The sequence below is a fragment of the Carcharodon carcharias genome, chromosome 28 (assembly GCF_017639515.1).
Source record: "Carcharodon carcharias isolate sCarCar2 chromosome 28, sCarCar2.pri, whole genome shotgun sequence".
In the NCBI taxonomy this organism is placed as follows: domain Eukaryota; kingdom Metazoa; phylum Chordata; class Chondrichthyes; order Lamniformes; family Lamnidae; genus Carcharodon; species Carcharodon carcharias.
The window spans coordinates 12,575,053-12,592,435 of NC_054494.1; the positions used below are offsets into that span (position 1 = coordinate 12,575,053).

The 17,383-nt window shown below is 42.4% G+C and overlaps 1 protein-coding gene across 4 annotated transcripts in view; it reads right to left on the reverse strand.

Annotated features, from left to right (window-relative positions):
- zfand4 (zinc finger, AN1-type domain 4) overlaps window positions 1-17,383 on the reverse strand; it is an 84,284-nt gene that overhangs the window by 14,803 nt on the left and 52,098 nt on the right. For 3 of the 4 annotated variants that reach the window (XM_041176628.1, XM_041176626.1, XM_041176627.1), the window contains 4 exons: window positions 12,218-12,293; window positions 11,683-11,750; window positions 4,503-4,689; window positions 3,768-3,915 (listed from right to left, as the gene is read on the reverse strand). In XM_041176628.1, the coding sequence (XP_041032562.1) occupies window positions 3,768-3,915; window positions 4,503-4,689; window positions 11,683-11,750; window positions 12,218-12,293 (479 nt within the window). The remainder of the gene's footprint in view (window positions 1-3,767; window positions 3,916-4,502; window positions 4,690-11,682; window positions 11,751-12,217; window positions 12,294-17,383) is intronic. The other variant, XM_041176629.1, reaches the window with a different exon arrangement.

The window sequence follows — 17,383 nt, forward strand, 5'->3', positions numbered from 1 at the left end:
CCTGTCTACCTTATCTATGCCCCTCATAATTTTATATACCTCAATCATGTGCCCCCTCAATCTCCTCTGCTCCAGGGAAAATAACCCTAGTCTATCCAATCTCTCCTCATAACTAAAACTCTCCAGCCCAGGCAACATCCTGGTAAATCTCCTCTGCACTCTCTCTAGTGCAATCACATCCTATGATGCGGATTCCAGAACTGCATGCAATATTCTCGCTGTGGCCTAACCAACGTTTTATACAGTTCCAGCATAACCTCCCTGCTCTTATATTCTATGCTTCAGCTCATAAAGGCAAGTAACCCTTTTGCCTTCTTAACCACCTTACCTACATATCCCGTTACCTTAAGAGACCAGTGGATATGCACACCAAGGTCCCTCTGATCCTCGTTACTTCCCAGCGTCCTACCATTCATCATGTATTCCCGTGCCTTGTTTGTCCTGCCCAGGTGCATCACCTCACACCTATCTGGATTAAATTCCATTTGCCACTGATCAACCCGTCTATATCCTCCTGTAATCTAAGGCTATCCTCCTCACTATTTACCACCCCACCAATTTTCGTGTCATCTGCGAACTTACTGATAAACCCTCCTACATTCAGGTCTGAATTATTTATATTGTTATATACCACAAACAGCAAGGGACCCAACACTGATCTGTGTGGAATCCCACTGGACACAGGCATCCAGTCACAAAAACACCTCTCGACCATCACCCTCTGCTTCCTGCCACTCAGCCAATTCTGGATCCAATTTGCTAAATTGCCTTGGATCCCATGGGCTCTTACCTTCGTTATCAGTCTCCCATGCGGGACCTTATCAAAAGCCTTGCTGAAGTCCAAGTGGACTACATCAAATGCATTGCCCTCATCTACACACCTGGTCACCTCTTCGTAAAATTCAATCAAACTGGTCAGACATGACCTCCACTTAACAAAACCATACTGATTGTCCTTGATTAATCCCTGTCTCTCCAAGTGTAGATTAATTCTATCCCTCAGAATTGCTTCCAATAGTTTCCCCACCACTGAGGTTAGACTGACTGGCCTGTTATTCCTTGGTTTATCCCTTCCTCCCTTCTTGAATAACGGTACCACATTGGCTGTCCTCTAGTCCTCTGGCATCTCTCCTGTGGCCAGAGAGGTATTGAAAATTATTGCCAGCGCCCCTGCTATCTCCTCCCTTGCCTCACTCAACAACCTGGGATACACTTCATCCAGGCCTGGAGATTTAACTACTTTTAAGCCTGCCAGACCACTTAGAACCACCTCCCTTTCTATGCTAATTTCTTTAATTATATCAGTCCTTCTGCCTGATTTCCATACCCATGTCGTCCCTCTCACTTATGAACACCGATACAAAATATTCATTCAGAACCCTACTTACATCTTCCGGCTCCACACACAAATTACCACTATGGTCCTTAATGAGCCCTACTCTTTCCTGGTTATCCTCTTACGTTTCTCTCTCAATGCTGAACAGGAACTCACAAATGCACTGGACAACATGTACAAGAGTGGTGGAGTGAAGTTTTAAACTGGTACTTGTGTGGGGAGTAATCCACAGGCCCAGACTAATGCCCTGGGGACACACATTCAAATCCCGCTATGGCACCTGGAATTTAAATTCTACTAATAGAATCTGGTGACCATGAAACTATCAACTGTTATTAAGACTCATCTGGGTCACTAATGTCCTTTAGGGAAGGAAATCTGGCAGCCTTACCCAGTCTGACCTGCATGTGACTCCAGACCCAGAGCATTGTGGTTGAATCTGAACTGCCCTCTGAAATGATCTAGCAAGCCATTCGGTTCAAGGATAATTAGGGATGGGTAACAAATGCTGGCCTTGCTAATGACGCCCCCATCCCATGAAAGAGGAAAAAAAGATGTGGGGCAGCAATAAACAGTGTGATAGAAAAGTTCACTGATCAATCTTAACTTTGGGAAGCCTGCAGAGTGAAGGCCCTCCTGTGTAGTGCTTTATTAATGTTGAATATTTCATTTTTAATGGATACATAATGAAATCACATGGAAACAACCAAAATCACTTACTTTAAAAAAGTGATGTGATTGAGACATTTGGAGTGAGACTTACATGGTTTGTTTCTGTTTTGAGATTGTGAAATTTGAGCCAAACACCATGTTTCACACCTTATAGAAACACCGAACAGTCACAGTACATACAAAACCTCTACTTAAGGTAGTTTTAAATAATACAGCCAAATTATACTCAGTCATTTCCAATATCCCTGCAGCATGATTACAGTAACATTGGTGGTTTGAGTCTCTTACTTCTTGAGCTAAACTTTATGCTTTAAAATAAAGAGGTGAAAAGATTTTTTTTTCAAGCAGCTAACATTTAACGGATTTAGGAACCTTATGAAAAATCAAATCGGAGCAAAGTATGGAAGGCTCTTAGAATAAGAAATGGGGTGTAGTGTGATAGTTGCTTAATGCTCAGCATCATCTGATAACATCAGAACATGTGCCATTTAAATCTCAAGAAATGCTTAAAACCTCAAATTGTTTGTGTTATAGGAGAAAATCTAGAGTCAAAATGCTATCTACAGAACAAGAACAGGCCTGTGTGAATCAAATGGCCATTTCTGCATTTGTCAGCTACATTCTTGCCTTAAATTCTCTTCTCAAGGATTGCAAAATGACGGGAATGAAAAATGGTCAAGTTGAGGTTTACTTGCTAGACCTAGACTATTACATTCCAATCCTGTCCTGGAGACAACCCTCTTCCATTCCATCAGAACTTATCGACTCCAATAAACTCCAGAATTTCATAACTCGAATGAGAAACAGAAATCATTCGCCTGAAGGTGGCGTCACCTGCTGGGCACAACCCTTCAGTACAATGTCCAAGAATTTATTCACTGCCAAGTTAGCTGATGTTGGGCAGAGTGTTAGAATTGTCTTCAGCGCCCCGGAGGTGAGCTGTGGAAAATAAGCACGTTCGCACCTCTGACCACTGTCTAGCAGCTCACTGCTGAAAGTGCACTGGTATGTATCTGATAAAGACAAAGTTCAAACTTGGCTGCAATGCCATGGTGAAACAGCCAGCAGTCACTCTCTAAGCTCACACATGAAGATTAGATACCTGGGAAAGACAATGCGCTCAGGAAAAGAAAGAACATTGACAGATGAGGGTGGGGAAGTAAATTCAGCTATAACCTTTCATCTGCTGTTTTGACATTTCATCCTCTGATCCATGTCTATAACTGAAAAAGTTAAAAACAAAAAAACTGCGGATGCTGGAAATCCAAAACAAAAACAGAATTACCCACCAATACACCTTGTTTCTCTATTCTTTTTCGCTAATTTTTAGCAACTCCACCTTTATCTGCTTCTCTTCTTTCTCTTTTCCTTTATAGCAGCTTCTAATTTCCTGGATATAGACTTCCTAACTTCTTATTCAGTTAGCATCTTCCCCCACCTTTTGTTTCATTTCATCTTTGTTTTTGCCACTTCAAGGCTTACCATTCATTTTCTTTACCATGGAATCGACACTAAATAAAATTAGGATCATTCAGCTCAAGCATGCCGAAACCAGGAGGCAAGCGATGACCTATGGTTAACTACAAGATATTAAGTTAGCCTAGTTTCAGGCGTATCTATCCAAAGCACAAAAAGGAAGGCACAATAATCAATAACTATTATACTTCTAAAAGGGTTCAAAAGCTCAAATAACTAATCGGTTTTCTTAAAGCAGGGCTACAGGCATAGAGGACATGGTACAGCAAGCTTTCAACAATACCTTTTTACTAAGATTCATATTTTCCATCTTTGCTTTCAGCAGCTTCATTTTGTTCATAGTAATTGAATTCTCAAGTATCTGCTGCCCAGATGGAGATTCCTCAGATTCATCTTCATCATCTGCATAGAGGTTGAACACTGAACCTCCACTTAAATCAGAAAAATAAAACATTTTTTTTTAAATTAACCTGCAACAGACACAGAAAACAAATTACAAAAGTCTTTCACATCCATTTAGTTTGTATAGGAAAGCTCTATAAAATCCGGCATGGTACAGGAATTGCAACTTTAAGGTTGTATGTTCAAATCTCACGTTTGAAATGGAACTAAGTAAAGCTGGTTGTTTGTGGCCTTGCATCAGAAAATGAATATGTTGGACTGTCAGAAAAATCCAACTGCTTTACTAATGCAAGGGCAACCTCCTACACATGACTCCAGTGCCACACAGGGGCCAGTTGGGACAGTCAATCAGTACCGCCTTACCAGTGTCACCCACATATCAGATACATTTTTAAAAAGCATAATGTATTTATAATTCTGCCTGCCCCAAAACACTCATTCAATTTTCATAATCCCGCTCTTCCAAAGAAACCAATTCAGTGCCTGGTTACAACCAAACTTCTTCAAACTAATGCAAACAATTCAAATATGCTTATTAAATATCACACATGACACTCATTTGTTGAATTCAGTGATATGACTTTAAAGCCTAGTTTTGTTTTATATTTAAACATACCTCAAGGACTCGGAGAGTGGTGTTAAAGTGCCATCCCCTCGATCTACAACTCGAAAGAAATTCAATTGGTCCCCTTCACGATATACTAGAAAGGTGACTTGCTTGTTGGAAGGGATCTTATCCCAGATGTCATCCCGACTGGTTTCCATGTATTCAGCCATATCCCTACTGGGATCTTCCATTGGAACTGCAAAACATGGATTCACATCAATGAAAGCACCTTAACGCCACACTATGCTATAGAATTACAATATTAAACACCTGTCCTGGGCTGGAACCTAGTTTAAGTCAACTTGCCAGCAAATTAATAGTTTATTTTATCAACTTTCAAGGTGGATTAATCTGGATTCACCCAAAGAGATGTGCTTAACTTGCAGTCTTTACTCTGTTCTGAACAGGTTTAAAATGAGCAAGGAGTCCCAGGTAATATCACCTGAGCACATCCACCACAACACAATAATAACTCAGCCAGCTCAATTTTACCCACTTCAAAGCATGAGGGAGAAATACAGAGAAGTTGCAACAGAGGACCACACCATTCAAATACAATCCACACAAGATCATCTTTATTACAGTTACCTGCCCTGTGAATACATCCTTTTATCCCATTTTCTTTCAGCCACCTATCCAGTCTTGAATGTTAGCAGTTTCTGCCTCAACCAGCAACCCTGGAAGTGAATTTCACAGCCTCACAACTGTGTAAAGAGGCTTCTCTCATTCATTGTTCTGAATTTCATACATTTGATTTTGTCTTTATGACTCCTCAACAACTCGCTACTCTATCATGTCCCACCCTTTCATAATTTTAAACATTTATCATATTGTATTGTCCCATAATCAGCACAGTTATAATACAAAAATTAATCCTTTGGGCCTCCTCCCCTTAGTCTTTCTTTCTATTTGTATTCTCTAATATCAGGGAGCATACTAGTGAACGTTAATCAATTCTGCCCACTTGAGCATCCCTAATTTTAATCACTCCACTACTGGTGGTCCTGCTTTCAAATGCCTTGACCAAGCTCTGGAATTCCTTCCCTAAACCTCTCCACCTCTCTCCCTCCTCTTTTTAAGAAAAACTTACCTCTTTAGTCATGTGATCTGATTTCTCCCTCTATGGCTTGGTGTCAGGACATGTTTTATGGATATCACTTGTTAAGCACCTTGGGACCTTTTACCATTTTAAATGTGTTATATAAATTTAAGCAGTTGTTGCTGTTGAATGTGCGTTGCACCTATCTGAAGCATCAACACCCTTCCTAAAACCCAATACTGCACACAATACATTAAAACTCTATCCTCAGATTTTCCAAATCTCCCACATTCCTCTGCTCGGCAACAACATCACGTCTACTTCCACTCAGAATATAATTACTGTTTGGCCAAATCATACAATGACGCACTAACGCAGCAACCAAAGATTTTGCACAAACAAACCAATGGCAATGCAAAGATTTAGACAATAAAGACATTTGCTTTTTTAATACCCAAAGATGTGCGTTTAGCCAGAAAGCACATTTATCTAATTCAACATTGAAATAAATGAATTCTGCTACTGTGGGTGCATTTGAACTGTACAAGTTGTAACTGAAGCTGCTCCAAATGCTCCAATAACCTGAAGAGTGCAAAAAGATTAATAACCTACTAAGTGTAGATGGGACTTTATCAGTAAGCAAGGCTTCTAATTTGGGTTCTCTCTCTTACTTTTGGGAATGAAGTTTCCAACTCAGAATGGAAGACCAGTTACTGGGCACTAAACTGCTAGTGTATCCATCAGTACTTTAAACTAATTCTAAAATGTCAATTAAAATGAGAGTTGTTTAAAGTGAACAGAATAAGGTGCAATTTGCTGACCCTAACACCACGGACCGTGTGCAGTACCAAGGAAATAACGAGGTGTAAGGTATTAGTCTATGTGGTGCTTAGTTGGATTCAGGTAAAGTGGCACTCAGGCAGAGGGCCCTCCCGCTCCATGTGCTTCACTCATCCACACTTAGTGTTCCCAAGATTAGCAAACCAGACAAAGCTCAGCTATCAGTCAGAAATCCCCAATTCCAATAGGCAAAAGGAGGCACAATCCAGCTTTGCAAATTTACTTTAACAATGTGGAGACCAAGTAGCAACTTGCAAAATGTGGCCTCCAAGCTGCTCGACATTAGTTCAGCTACTACAGGAGTGCCATGCATCTGGGGTAATGACACTCACTTGACACATGAACTCTTTTGGCTATTAGAGAAGATTCAAATCCAACAACGTCTTTGAAAATCTAGTTGACCAGCAATTCTGACTGGCTCTTGTACTTGAAGGTCGTACAAATAAGTGAGACCCTTGAACCAAACAACTACTTTTGCACATAACAATTGTAACAATGAGTGAGAATTTGTGTTTGTTTCAAATACCAGTTTGATGAAAGGCATCAAGAGCTTTGAACAAAAACAGTGTGGACCTCACAGATGTGTAGCTATGGAAACCACAAACATGGTTAGGCTACAAGTCAAGGTCTGCTTTGAAGAAATCTTAGTGAGAGTTCCATTAAAGCAGTCAAGTGCAACCAAGTAAGGTAACTAAGTGTTAATTAGCAACAATTATTTTGAGCATTGGGCTGATGAAGCAAAAATTGAAGTGCTTGGCTCCATCAGGAGTTGTATATTGGAAAGGATGGGTTTTAAAAACAGATTATTTAAAGAAAGGAAATAGGAAAACAGACAGCATCTGCGGGGAGAAACGGTTAACTTTTCAGGTCAATAACCTCTCATCAGAACTCTCTTGTTCTCTCCGCAAAAGCTGCCTGACCTCCTTAAGTATTTCATCATTTTCTGTTTTTAATTCAGATTTCCAGCATTTTCAGTATTTTGCATTTAAGGAACGAATGACTTTCATGACCTCAAAATATCCCTCCGTGCTTTAAAGCCAATTAAATACTTTTTGAAGTGTAGACACTGTTGCTATGCAAGAAAACACGGAAGCCAATTTGCACATAACGAGGTTCCACATACCGAAATGCGATAATGGCCAGGTAATCTGATTTTAGTTAATTAATTTGTATGGCCGGGGAAGCAATTCAATGTCGAGGCTGACAATCCATTCAACAGCTTCAGCCGACATCGTGTAAATGGTTGTGGTGCCACCAGGAATGAATCTCTCAGGGCAAGGGTTTCAGTATATGGGTGATAGTCCGACTTTGATGGCCACCGTCTCAGTTTGAGCTATTCCTCCTGGCCACAAATACTTGAGGATAGACCAGGGCAGATGAGGATTGTCCAGATTTTCCATGGAAGATTCAAACCTGGGACTTCACTGCTCTGGTCAGTTACCAGGTCACGGTTGGTGATGTTTGGCACACCTCACCTCCTGTTTGACTGCATCGAGAGGTGGGGCATCAGTTTATTGGGCGTGCAATGTGTTCCTGTAGGGACTACGGATTTCAGAGGAGTGTGTGGGGTTTTTCTTTTTGAGGTTCTGTCAGTGAGAGTGCTTTGGTAACTGTCAGTTGGTGATGTGCTTTGAGGAGGATGTTTTCCCTGCGGACATCAGGAGGTTCAATGCGTGCTTGCACAGGAAGCCACTCAAGCTGCGTTGGTCTCAACGGAAGGGAAGAATGCAACATGGTCCTCCTGTTAAAAGTTTTCCAATCTGAAAATCTGCAAACACTGTCAAGGCGGCACCTGGGCCAAGCCACAGGGTTCCTGGTACAAATAATAAAAAGCCACTGCAATCCGTTTTTAGTGTTGTTGGTTGAGGGATAAATATTAGCCAGAACATCAGGAAGAACTCTGCTGCTCTTCTTCAAAGTTGGGCAATGGGAACTTTAACATACAAGGGGGCAGACAGGGTCTGAGTTTCACATTGCATCTGAAAGATGGCATCCCCAACAGTGCAGCAACTAACTTAATACTAAAGAACTTTCAAGCAATGTGCACCTAAGTGGGTTTCAAAATATTAATTTCTGGCACAGCACACAAGTTTAAGTTTTAACACTGGATGCTTTTATTCTATCAATTAACTTCTCCATTATTTTATGTAGTTGATCAATTACTTGGTATTAATTCTATGGGGCCCAAACTCGTCAAAACCAACACTTAGTCCAGGGTCAATCTTTTGAAATTCTACAAAAGCATGAAGAGCTGAACAGCGCTCTTCTGGAACAGTCAATAGCATTGATGCCTTTAGTGGCAAAGTCCAGTTTAAAAGGAACCTTATAAGGAGGCCAGAAGTCTCGCAAAATTAGCCGGTCATTCAAGATTTTTGAAGTTTAATATTAAAGGCTAATAACTCAACCAACATGTTAGGTATAAGCATCAATGAAAAAGCTTTCCTTGGCACAGGAATGGCTCTAAGATGACTCTGACACTAGTCAATTTTACTATTAACGAAAGGTATATAGCAAAGGTAAACAATCATGCCCCCACAAGCCTTGGTAACATGGACTAGTTGTGTCCAACAATGATAGCATTCATTAGCAGTAGCAAAATAATGTTGGGGCAACATAATTATCACTTACTGCATTTTATAAGTTCTTATCCCAGGCCACAATAGCTGCAGCAACTACTTGCAACAGCGAATCCCACAAATTGGTATGTCTTCACATCTCAGATGGTTAGAACAGCTGAATGCCAATCATGTCACAAGGTCATCACATGACATCAATGTAATTAACAATTTTGCATGGTAGTTGTGTGTTTCAATATGAATTGCATCCAGACATTTCATAGTTTACATTTCTACGGCACTCATTATATACAAAGCAACGGTCTTAGTGTTTGACAATGCAGTGGATAGCCAGTTAGGTTGCAGGAAGAAAAGGGTGAGCAGGAACAAAAGCAGGCAGGCGACATAGGTCTTCAAGGGCTTTTAAAAGGCAGTGACGGTGAGTGTTATGACTCAGCAGTTGGTAAAGCTGAGTTATTTAAAAATCCCAGAGGGAAACTTTAAACTACTGTCATAACCTATATTTTTAAGGATCATCCTCCGCCATTTCCGCCAACTCCAGCATGATGCCACCACCAAACACATCTTCCCTTCACCCCCCTTATCGGCATTCCGTAGGGATCGCTCCCTCCGGGACACCCTGGTCCACTCCATCACCCCCTACTCCTCAACCCCCTCCTATGGCACAACCCCATGCCCACGCAAAAGATGCAACACCTGCCCCTTCACTTCCTCTCTCCTCACCGTCCAAGGACCCAAACACTCCTTTCAAGTGAAGCAGCATTTCACTTGCATTTCCCCCAACTTAGTCTACTGCATTCGTTGCTCCCAATGTGGTCTCCTCTACATTGGAGAGACCAAACGTAAGCTGGGCGACCGCTTTGCAGAACACCTGCGGTCTGTCCGCAAGAATGACCCAAACCTCCCTGTCGCTTGCCATTTTAACACTCCACCCTGCTCTCTTGCCCACATGTCTGTCCTTGGCTTGCTGCATTGTTCCAGTGAAGCCCAACGCAAACTGGAGGAACAACACCTCATCTTCCGACTAGGGACTTTACAGCCTTCCGGACTGAATATTGAATTCAACAACTTTAGGTCGTGAGCTCCCTCCCCCATCCCCACCCCCTTTCTGTTTCCCCCTTCTTTTTTTTTTCCAATAAATTATAAAGATTTTCCTTTTCCCACCTATTTCCATTATTAAAAAAAAAACCCACTAGAGCTATACCTTGAGTGCCCTACCATCCATTCTTAATTAGCACATTCGTTTAGATAATATCACCAACTTTAACTTTAACACCTATGTGTTCTATTGTACTACTGTCGTTGACATCTTTTGATGATCTGCTTCTATCACTGCTTGTTTGTCCCTACAACCACACCAACTCCCTCCACCTCTCTGTCTCTCTATCTCTCCGCCCCCCACACACACACCTTAAACCAGCTTATATTTCAGCTCTTTCCTGGACTCGAACTCAAGTTCTGTCGAAGGGTCATGAGGACTCGAAACGTCAACTCTTTTCTTCTCCGCCGATGCTGCCAGACCTGCTGAGTTTTTCCAGGTAATTCTGTTTTTGTTTTCTATATTTTTAAGTGTTATGTTTGAAATGCAGCTCTAAATTCAGGAATCAGACCACAAGTTCTCAAGAGGCTTGATATCAAAATACATGAGACATTTATTAGTTTACACAAGTTAAATATATACACATGGCTACAAATTACTACTATAATAATTTTTAACAAATTCCCAGACTAATCTCCACTCAGGCAACAGCAACCCATAGGCTTTAAGCAGACACCAGGCAAAGCCTTTTCACCTTACAAATTCAAAATGAGGTTCCTTTCACTTTGGTTTCTTTGTAGGCTTACAGGCTTTGATCTTACATTGCCTCTGCCCTGCACACACGAAGCTGCTATCTGTTACAATGCAAATTTACATTCAATGAGATGTGCGAAGTGTATCAGCAGGCCCTTTGAACTCCACCTCTAACAATAAAACCCTTTTCATAGTACCAATGTTATTAGTAATATAAACATTGCTTGGTCTCTGCTAGCTAAGTGCCAGATTTCACTCCCCTTCTTGACTGTTCTATTCAACAAAATGCAAATGCACTCTATCTCCCATCTCAAAACTAATATACATCAAAGCACCCAGACCAAATGGCTTTAATCCAGTTAAGACACACCCACAGACTAAAGCTCTGTTTAAAAAAAAATTCCAATAATAATATTTACATTAATAGCTTCATAACAGTGAGCATGGGCTCAAGAGGGCAGAGGCGAGAGAGACAGTGGGTGGGAGATATTCAATGGTATGGGAGCCTATGGAGGCAGGCTTGGAGAGTTTAGATTCCTACATACCAATATGTGCACCCAACAACAGCCCATTCAAACAGACTTGCAATGGGTAGATGGAGAAGCAATTCTCTACTAACACAAGGGAGTAACTAAATGTCCAAAGCATTGGAAATTTGACCTCATAGCTATGTATAACTGGAACTCAACTACCTCAGCCGAACAAGTTCCAACAGCTCTCACCCATCTCTGTAAACACTGGCCCTCTAGAGAAGAAAAGGAGTGAAAACCACATATTTCCTGCAAGTCAACAGTGTCATTGCATCAACAGAAGGCTGGGGAAAGTTCACCATATATGGTTGCATTGTGCTCAATGACGGAAAAGCCAGAGAGCTATGAAGCAACAACAGGGAATGAACAATTCTATCTTCTAAAGTGCAGATGGTTGGCACTCTTTGCTTACCCCTTCTGGTATTTATAGGTCCCCCTCTCATGGCGAGCACCAGTTTAAGTGTACAACCTTCTGATATACTGCAAATAAAAGAGAGAGCAAACTGTGATAAACTGACAGTGACTTCTGATGCTGTAGTTTCTTTGAAGACAGCTGCAATACTCCTGATTAAAAAAGTCTAAAGCACATCTGTAAAAATTTACAAAGTCCACCTCCCTGCCCTAAACTCAGAACTGCTTCAACATTGCTAAAAAAAACGTAGCACAGAACAGACGCATAGTTTGTGCTGTTACACCACAGACCTCGCATCTTCCTGTAACATTATGCAAATCAGAGCCAGAAACCAAGCACAAAAGGTCAGCGGAATGACAAAATTGTTCCGCTCATCTTGGTCTCTGCTGCAACAATGTGAATCATTCACAATGCTTTAGTAATAATAAAAAAAAACTTCTTATTGTGTTGGGAATTCAGCTGGAAAGAAACCTGGAATAGGATGGGGTGAGGTGGTTAAGAGGTAGTATTTTATTTTTAAATGTCTTCAACTTACCTGTAGTCATGTAAACAGTATTCATCCTCCAGTTCCAGGTTATTCCAGATCAGATGTTGCTGTACTATGGGAATACCTACAGAAAAATAGACACATTCCATTAAATACAAAGTATATTAGATGTCAAGATAAAATATTCACAATTCATTTAATTCATTAAAACTGGTGGGATCACAGCTGTGACCACAACATCGGAAATGATGGAGGCAGGCCCTGTTGACTTTGTAAAGTCTTCCTCACTAACATCTGGGGACTGGTGTCAAGGTTGGGAACAACAGCCTGATCAAGCACACAGAATCATTGCCACTAGCAAATTCCCAACCTCCCCCATCCCTGGGTGTGCCCTTTCTTCACTGGTAGAACAGGCAGCACAGTGATATGCAAATCAGGTGGAAGTGACTCCAGGAATTCTCAACATTGACTCCAGGTGCTCTAAGGTCTCGTGGCTTCAGCTCAAAGAAGAACAATGTTATGGACTGGGCACAGGCAAACTGAACTCCTTTAACTTTCTCACCATCTGTCTGCAAGCAAAGGTGTTTTAATTTTTGAAATAGATTGTGACGACGTATCTTCCCAAACCCTCTGTTTGTGAAGCCAATTTTAAAGTGACTTGCAGCAAACTCTCTTTAGCATTAAATCAGATGTATTGTTTATTCATACCCAGGGGATGGTCATCGCAATTACACACACATGGAGATAGAAAGGTGTCTTACAAGTAGGAACGATTTGGAACAAAAAATAAACAAAGATAGGAATATTAATTCACATGAATGTTAGAATCCAGAATGTCAGGGTCCAGTGAGGGTTCCTTCACGTAGGAGTTAAACTTCAGGCGAATTCAGCTAGCTGAAAGGAGGGAGTTGCTGAATTCCTTCAAAGTTGGTGACGACACAGCAGGATAAGATTGGTATACTGAGACTTGGTCCGCTCTACAAGTGATGTCAGGAATCTTCCAGAGAACCAAAAGAGGTTTCGACTTGAGGCAGGCTTTGCTGTCAGCCTGGAGTCCTGCTTTGGTTTTGACAGGCTGGATGTTAACAGCAGACTGCCCTGGGGGTCCAGGAATGTAACATTAAACTTTTCCAAAGGAGCCGAGATCATGTGGTGCTGCCCAATGATGAGTCAATTATAGGTTAATCAGTTTCTGTGTCTCTGGTCAAAATCCATTGTTCACCTGAGGAGACAGATGACGCTATGAGCACCTCCACAAGTATAGCGAGTTTCGGTGGCTCCCTCTTTGTTCTAGGTTCAGGCTAGGGAGACAGACCATCTGCTGCTCCCTTGTTTCATTGATTGTAGTGGGTCCACACAAAGATAGATGTGAGATTCCAAAAGGATGAGGGGTGAACTTTATCTTGAAATTGCTGTTGGAAATTTCCAGAACTGTAGCCATGGTTTTGATCCAGCAAAGTCAATTTTTACATAAGCAGAAAGTAAGGTTTAATTTAAACAGTTTATGATCTCTTTCAAATCTTATGGACATGACAACAAGAATACATCCTGCTAATTACCACCTACCACGTTCCTTCAGCTGATGAATCAGTGCTCCTCTATGTTGAACATGGAAGAAGTGCCAAGGGCACAGAACGTAATGAGTGGGGGACATCAGTATCCATCACCAAGAGCATCATGGTAGCTCCCCTACTGACTGAACTGGTCAAGTCACGAAGGACAAAGCAGCCTGACAGAGCCTGCAGCAAACGGTGAGTAAACCAACATGAGAAAATACCAGCTTGATCTCACTCTTGCCAATCTACCTGCCCCGTCTATCCATGACGATGTTGGCAAGAGTGGCCACTACACAATGCCTTGCAGAGGCCAAGTCCTATTTTCACAATTTTTATTTTTATTCATTCAGGGGATCTGGGCTTCACTGGATGGGCCAGCATTCAATGCCCATCCCTAGTTGCCCTTGAGAAGATGGTAGTGAGCTGCCTTCTTGAACCACTGCAGTCCATGTAGTGTAGGTACACCCACAGTGCTGTGGGGGGGGTTGGTGTGGGGAGTTCCAGGATTTTGACCCAGCGACAGTGAAGGAACGACAATATATTTCCAAGTCAGGATGGTGACTGATTTGGAGGGGAACTTACAGGTAATGGTGTTCCCATCTATCTACTGCCCTTGTCCTTCTAGGTGGTAGTCATGGGTTTGAAAGGTGCTGCCAAAGGAGCCTTGGTGAATTCCTGCAGTGCATCTTGTAGATGGTACACACTGCTACTACTGTGTATTGGTGGTGGAGGGAGTGAATGTTTGTGGATGTGGTGCCAATCAAGCAGACTGCTTTGTCCTGGACAGTGTCCAGCTTCTTCATTGTTGTTGGAGCTGCACTCATCCAGGAAAGTGGGGATTATTCCATCACACTCTTGACTTGTGCCTTGTAGATGGTGGGCAGGCTCTGGAGAGTCAGGGGGTGAGTTACTCGTCGCATGATTCTTAACCTCTGACCTGCTCTTGTAGCCACTGTAGTTACATGGCTAGTCCAGTTCAGTTTCTGGTCAATGGTAACCCCCAGGATGTTGATAGGGAGGGATTCAGTGATGGTAATGCCAGCGAATGTCAAGGGGCGATGGTTGGATCCTCTCTTGTTGGAAGTGGTCATTGTCTGACAGTTGTGTGGCACAAATGTTACTTTCCACTTGTCAGCCCAAGCTTGGATATTGTCCAGGTCTTGCTGCATTTGGACGTGGACTGTTTCAGTATCTGAGTCGTCGTGAATGGTGCTGAACATTTGTGCAATCATCAGCCAACATCCCCACTTCTGACCTTATGATGAAAGGAAGGTCATTGATGAAGCAGCTGAAGATGGTTGGGCCTAGGACACTACCCTGAGGAACTCCTGCAGTGATGTCTTGGAGCTGAGATGACTGACCTCCAACAACCACAACCATCTTCCTTTGTGCTAAATATGACTCCAACCAGCGGAGAGTTTTCCCCCGATTCCCCTTGACTCCAGTTTTGCCAGGGCTCCTTGATGCTACACTCGGTCAAATGCTGCCTTGATGTCAAGGGCAGTCACTCTCACCTCACCTCAGGAGTTCAGCTCTTTTGTCCATGTTTGAACCAAGGCTGTAATGAGGTCAGGAGCTGAGTAGCCCTGGCGAAACCCAAACTGGGCACCAGTGAGGTTATTGTTAAGCAAGTGCCGCTTGAAAGCACCGTTGATGACCCCTTCCATTACTTCACTGATGATCGAGAGTAGACTGATGGGGTGGTAATTGGCTGGGTTGGATTTGTCCTGCTTTTTGTGTACAGGACATACCTGGGTAATTTTCCAAATAGCAGGGTATGTGCCAGTGTTGTAGCTGTATTGGAACAGCTTGGTTAGAGGCGCAGTAAGTTCTGGAACACAAGTCTTCAGTACTATTGCTGGAATATTGTCAGGGCCCATAGCCTTTGCACTATCCGGTGCCGTCAGCCGTTTCTTGATATCACGTGGAGTGAATCGAATTGGTTGAAGACTGGCATCTGTGATACAGGGGACCACCGAAGGAGGCCAAGGTGGATCATCCACTAAGCACTTCTGGCTGAAGATTGTTGTGAATGCTTCAGCTTTATCTTTGGCTCTGCTGTGGTGGGCTCCTCCATCATTGAGGATAGGAATATTTGTGCAGCCAATGAGGGCATATTTCATAATGTCCTGCTGCACCATCCCCATGCCAATTGGGATAGACTCAAAACAAGCCTAGCAGTTCAAAACTACGTACCGCGAGGTACCGTGAGCCATCAGCAACAGCGAAAATACCTCATGGCCCAGCATACCCCTCAATCCTCCATCACTGTAGGAGAGCATGCCAGGAGCAGCACAAGGTTTATTTGAAAATAAGATGCCAACTCAATGAAGCTACAATTCAGGACACTATGTATACTATAAACAGAGCCATGTGATCCTACAACCAACACATCAGCTCGGCAGTCCTGCTGCACCCAGTCATGAACGGTGAACATTTAAGGATCCCCACTGAAGACTAGGCAAGAAAATGGAGTTGAAGCCCAAGATCAGCCAAGATTGTATCAAATGGTGGAGCAGGCTCAACAGGACAGATGGTCGAGTCTTGCTCCTATTTCTTGTGCTCCTCATCTTCAACGATGAGTGCAAATTGATTATTTGAGTGCAAAAGACAAGGCAGCTGAAGTGTTTGCAACCACCTTCAGCCAAAAATGTCGAGTGGATGATCCTTCTTGGATACCACCGTCAATGGTGCCAGTCTTCATTTAATTTGATTCACACTGCAAGATATGAAGAAACAGCTGATTACATTGGACACAATAAAGGCTCAGGTTCCAAAACCATCATGGTTGAAGTACTGAAGACCTGTACTCCAGAACTTGCACATCTCTACTCAAGTTGTTCCAGTACAGCTACAACACTGGAAAATGTTGATATTTCGCTCAGTTTTGGTTTCACCAAGGGCACTCAGCTCCAGACAGGGTTAAAGCCTTGATATGAACATGGACAGAAGATTTGAATCCCAGAAATGAAGCCACAGTGATCACCAATGGCATCACTGGTGGTAATTGTGACTCATCACACCATTAAAAATTCACTTACGTAATCCTAAACAAGTCACGTTTTCGGGTATTCTGAACCATGAACTACAATTCTTTTAGCCAGACCTGTGCTCTCAGTTTCACTCTGCTTGCTTTCCCATCTGCTATCGATACACCTTTTTGAAAATTTAAAGAAAAAAACATTGCCCCCGACAACAAACAGACGCCTGCAATCAATCATACTTACAGACCAGTACTTTGCGGGCAATCCTGGAAAGAATGAGAAAACCCCACGCACAATTATATTTAAAATTGCAAAGAGTGCGCTCTCTCTCCACTTGCATTGCCATGGGGGATGGTGCCGGGGAACAGCGATTTGGTTGAAGGCTAATTTAAGTTACAGAAGATGAAATTAACAAAGCTCCAGCAACAAACCAGAAATTAAAATAACACAAGCAAAAAAAAAAACAGCCCAGGCAGGGAGGGAGGAGGGCAATGCATAAAGATGCAGCATGACAGTACAGCCACCCGGCTGTGAGAGCGCAAAGGGTTCTAGAGGAAACGACACACAGTTTTTTTAAACTTGTTCATGGGATGTGGGCGTCACTGGCGTTTGTTGCCCATCCCTAATTGCCCTTGTTCGGAGGACATCTAAGAGTCAACTACATTGTCGTAGGT